Source organism: Saccostrea cucullata, unplaced genomic scaffold (genome assembly GCF_032062105.1).
Source record: "Saccostrea cucullata isolate Sc308-1 unplaced genomic scaffold, CSIRO_AGI_Scuc_v1 ctg6278, whole genome shotgun sequence".
Classification (NCBI taxonomy): Eukaryota; Metazoa; Mollusca; class Bivalvia; order Ostreida; family Ostreidae; genus Saccostrea; species Saccostrea cuccullata.
Window position 1 is genome coordinate 21593 of NW_026928725.1, and position 5428 is coordinate 27020.

The window sequence follows — 5428 nt, forward strand, 5'->3', positions numbered from 1 at the left end:
ATAACCTACTTAGGAGCCTATGATAATTTAAATTTACATAAAACCATAGTTATTTTGTTCTCTCGGGTCAGTTTTCCTTCTCATTATAACATCACATTTACATTTCTATTTTATAGCTGTTATAAGGCATTCTTGTATAAATTTTGATATATATAGTTATACATTATTTACACTGTCTATAGTTTGGAACTTTTGTTATTGCTTTCCCCCTGTATGGCCTTTTATCCCTGTTTCTAATTTTAGATCTAAATTGATTTAATATTAGCCACAGCTACTGATGATAATTAAAATAAGGAGACCCAAAAATTTCAAATGTGACTTGTGATACAATATTGAGATCCTTATAATAATACAGGAAAAAACTCTTAATTTTTCAAGTATGCTTACATGTATTTATTTGAAAAGTATTAATTTTCATTCAATATATGCAAGGCATTGGAATGAAGGATTTACTAATCAGAGTTACAAGTTTAGTAATGGAATATGTGCAATGGTAGAATAAATATGGGACTTATTCATTAGTATTTTAAATAGAATACATGTATTTGTGAAGTATTTGGAGTATGTTTTTGATATTCAATATGGAGTGTACTGACTGTATTAGATGTATAACACATGTATAATCATGAGTTTTGATTTGGTCTTTTTATGCGTTTAAGATAATGATAAAATTACATGCATGCATTGATGAATGTAAACATCAATACCAAGAAAGACAATGTCATGCTTGCATGAGTAAAAAAATCAGTTTTCAACATTGGAACAACAAACATTAATTATACCAAAAAATAATGAAAATGGTAATAACCAAATTAAAATCTAAAAAATCAAAACGAAAATTACACTCTTAACACTTAAAACAAAACTTCAAATGATCCTGAATTATGTTTTGCATTCAACTAAAATCTAGGATACTTCAAAAAATATAGAAATATATAATGCAACCGTTCTTGGACTTAATTGCTAGTTGGTAAAATTGATGTTCAAAATATTCCATTATTCTGGAACTTAAATATATCAAACAAGAATTCTGGTTTAACCAAAATTGTTCACAGTAATTGGACTGTTTAAAAAAAACTTTTAGTATATTTTATATACTGTAGATCACTAAATTTTCGCGACTTCTTATTTTCGCGAGATAGTCATTGACTCTTTATTAGCGAGACATAATTTTCACGAATTAATGTTTTTCCTCTATATAATCGTAAGGAATACTTTTAAACGCGAGAATGAAATTTTCGCGAGCTCATTGTCTCGCGTAATTACGCGAAAATTAAGTTCTCGCGAATAAAACGTGATTTACAGTACTACTTTTCGAAATTGCTAAAATGATATTTTAAAAAAATATTTTGTACATTTTATGTACCACTTTTCAAAAGCATAAAAGGTAAAATGACCATTGTATTGGATGTCAAAGATAGATAATTGCACAACAATGAAAGGTATCATATGATAATTTGATTAATGTGAACGCATGCATACGGTAAATGTACATGTATCACAACTGTTGTCCATAACACACATTTAGGACTTTTTGTTTTTATGACAAACTGATGACTGTGTTTTTATGCAAACTTCAAACTTATGTTTAATCTCCATGGGACACCATATACAAATAAAATTGCTGGATAAGTTACTTTTTTATAAATATAATACATGTATTTATAGCTAATACTTCTGTGTTGGCCAATTTGCTCAAAAGTGTGACATAAAAATCTTTTTAATTAAAAGGGCACTGATTGCACAACCTGTTCCACTCTAAGAATACAAAATTAATCTGGGTTTTTAAACCAAAAGTATAAATTTTGACAAAATGCAGTAAAACATATTTTACAGCAAACCCATTTACATGCTTACATAAAAATAAAAGAGTACCAGCCTTCAACTAAATACAAAGTGCAACAAGAATAAAGAGTATAACAAATATATAGAAATAGTGTAGCAGTTTGCTGTCCATTGGCTGGAAGATTGTTGTGCCAGTACACCTTGTATTTGAATACGAATGAATGTAATGACAATTTCATGGAAAAGATATAGATCACTGGGATAATATAAATGGAAGTATTCTATACATAGGATTATGTTTTGGTAAGAATTCAAAATAGACAACTTAGCTAATCAACAAGCTAAATTCCAAAAATTTGATTGTCAGGAAATGACTTATATTAAATTTTTACTTCAGAAGGTTCTCTTTCTTTTCTTTCTTTCTTTTTATTTTTTGGTCATTTTGCAGCATCAGGGCTTTCAAAAATTTGGAGGTGAATTTATCTATTGAAGAAGCTGTTTTATAATTGTTTATGATGGTTTTCTTTACCAATTATGAAATTTTAAGAATGAATTTCAATCTCTGAAACATTGATAAATCACCCCTTGCTGCCCTTTGTTGAAAGCCCTGCATCATTATGAACAGAATACTATAGTGCTTTCTCCCTGTCGTCCATAGATGAGCTCCATCCTCTTGCGCTGGTGGCCATTGTTGGTGAGGGTGTCTTTAACGAGTTCTAGCAACTTGTCAGCCTTGTGTCCGATCTCTGACTTATCTCCACACCGGTCCTGGATGTAATTGCAGAGGGACATTTGCATCAGGAATGTCTCGTCACAGATATTGGCTGAATTCTCCTCGGGACATGCGTAGACCTGAAGGATCTCGCGTAAATTGGTTGTTTTGGTGCCATTGATATCAACGATTATTTCGCGCCAGGTAGACATCCTCAGAATCAGAAGGGCAAACACTCGTATGTCGCTGAAGCAGATTTCCTCGTAAAGTTTGACCATTGTGTATTCATTCATTTTAACAATCATCATGGCTTGTAAACACATTTTAAAAAACAATCGTTTTAGAACTTTTTGTAATCGATTAATTATTTTCATCTTTCTGTCACTATCTCGAAAAAATTTTCCAATCTTTGGGTAGCGCTGCTTGTCGATTTCAAATGGACTTTTAACCATGATTCTCATGATACAGAGGCATCCTGGGTCTGTGATCTTGACTTCTTGTTCCGTAATCCCTTTCTCAGTATTATGAGTGCGTGAGATAAGGATACAGCCCTCCTCTTTTTGTTTTGTGACCGGGTCAGTCAAAGTCAATTGAATGTACATTTTTGAAAAAATTGGCAACTTAATTCTTGGTCATTCCATGCATATATTATCTACAATGAAACAGAGTCTACAATAAAAACAAGTGGAACCGGAAAGAGAAAATCTCTGGCCAGACCGGGTATCAAACCCGGGACTCCTGCATCACGTCAGGTGCTCTACTGACTGAGCTACCCAGGCCGATATCCAAGACCCAAACAATTTACAAGTTTTTGATAGACTAGAGAATTGAACACTTCGTAGAAATGCTGACTTATAGTGAGTGCTCTAAGCTTTTAATGCAAGGACAAGCGAAAAATTGGTCAATCAGACAATAGTTCACTCATTCATAGGATTTTTTCAGCTAATGAAAGGCAAAAACTGAGGAACAAGTCGACGTCGTCATACCTTTTAAAATCGAAAAATTAATATAAATGGAGTGAAAAGTTGGTCAGTTTGATCACATGCAAAACAATTTTATATATCAGTGCTGCTACAAAAATAAAACGAACCTCCTTTTACATTCCGTCTTGTTTTACTAGTAGCTGCTTCCATGAATGTAGGGAAAAAGTCGATGCGTAATTTGAGTCGATAAGAGGTATATGTATTAGATCAGAAACTGACTTATTCACATGTTATATTTCACGAAAAAGATTAAAACAAATAAAATATTCTTACTTTGGCGTTAATTTATCTTGAGAACGCCCCAGGTGCGTGGATTTACTGGAAAAAGCGACAAATAGCCGACATTCCTACTTTCGGTTTCGTTGATAGGAATTGGGTAAAACTAGCTATTACACGATTGCGGTCATAATCAAAAAGTTATGAAAGTTCTACAGCAACATTTTATTTTATTTCATTGTTTTTTTTATATATTGTTTATATTTTATTTTTTTCTAATTTTCGATTCATTTTTATCATATTTTCTGATTCTGAAGAATTTAAAATTAAATCAATTTTTTATTCTTTTTCACCAAAAATCAGAGCAGTTTCTTCCGATCCACTGAAATATTAAAACATTTAAATATATTTGCAATTTACAAAACCCTTTAAACTGAAAGGTGTTCATTAATAATGTGAAATGATACATGTTATCGTAACTGTACTGTTGAGATCAGCAATCTAGTAGATTTATATTTACAAATACATTAAACCTTTGTCTTAGTTTTGACAATTAAGGTATTTCAATATGGATCAAAATTTTCCTGTCTGAATGTACAGCTTGTAAATTAAATTTGTCCAGCTGTGTTAAGTTGACTTACCCATCTAGCCGTTTGACTTGAACGTTTAAACTACAAATAATTCATATATTTAATAAGATTTTCAAGTTGCAGATTATACACCAGATACATCAATTTTCAAATTTCGTATAAAAACAAAAGCTTTAAAACAATTGAATCATATAAGCAAAAATACAGTCAATGATAGAGTATATTTGCAAACAGAGTCACTCTTACGACCAATGAATTTAAGAAATGCTGTCGTTAAACGGGTTTTTTTTAAACCCTGTAACATCAACTTATCTGTCAGTAGTCTTCCTTTGTTTAAAAACTGATTGTCCTGAGAACTATCTTGGAAAAGATGTTCAGATAACAGGTAGTCCAGTGAAGACCAAGCAGACCAGTGCTTTCTTCTTTTCCGTATACATTGAAAAAAAAAATAATAAATTCTGCTTTATACGAATATAAAAACAGGTCAGTTAATACACAAGCGTTTATCTACTAAGATGAAATCGACCGCTTAGAGCGTGCACGTATTGAAGACAATTTAAATCATCAATCGATCTAAGATCCTCTTACTAAGATAAAGTCGTTTTGTCCCTTATTGGTGATCTTAACTTATGTGAACATCTTTCTTCAAAAATCTTCTAAAGAAACTGCAGTATAATTCTGACAAATGTGAGCAATGCTGTCCATGGTCTCCTGTTAGTTTAATTTGAATGTAGCAAACTGATAGTCATGTCATCACAGGCACCTGAAGTATGGATAGTATCCCCCCTTTTTTGTTAATGAAAAAAAAATGTAAGAGTGTATAATTTCTCAAAAATATAAAATTTCCCCGTCAAACACGTTTATATGTCATTATATGCAAGCAGATTGTACTTTTTCTCACGTTTAAAGAATGACCCTATTCGGTATATAATAAAAATACAAGGGGGGGGGGGTATTATCCATACTTCAGGTGCCTGTGATGTCATTTGTGCTTTCCATGGCGTAAAAATGTCCATTTCCCACATCGCTCATTTGAGGACGCTGCCTTCTTTGAACAACAGAAATCAGTTCAACATTCATAAGTGATCCCCGGCAACATACACACACAGCACAGATTTTTGTGCAAGATTTGAACAAGCTTG

At 32.0% G+C, this 5428-nt stretch overlaps 1 protein-coding gene across 2 annotated transcripts; it reads right to left on the minus strand.

Moving 5' to 3' along the window:
- Positions 1 to 1846: 1846 nt before the first annotated feature.
- LOC134278550 (uncharacterized) lies at positions 1847 to 3855 on the minus strand. 2 transcript variants are annotated; one of them, XM_062760856.1, is made up of 2 exons: positions 3754 to 3855; positions 1847 to 3149 (listed from the first exon to the last, which is right to left on the minus strand). In XM_062760856.1, exon 2 carries the CDS (start codon positions 3097 to 3099, stop codon positions 2401 to 2403), a length of 699 nt encoding a protein of 232 aa, XP_062616840.1. In that variant the 5' UTR covers positions 3100 to 3149; positions 3754 to 3855; the 3' UTR covers positions 1847 to 2400. The 2 variants fall into 2 exon arrangements, with proteins under 2 accessions (XP_062616840.1, XP_062616841.1); XM_062760857.1 differs by lacking the exon at positions 3754 to 3855 and adding an exon at positions 3588 to 3651.
- Positions 3856 to 5428: the final 1573 nt, after the last annotated feature.

Coding starts and splice junctions, on each gene's coding strand:
- LOC134278550 (XM_062760856.1), bottom strand. CDS start 3,099: ATGTACATTCAATTGACTTTGACTGACCCGGTCACAAAACAAAAAGAG.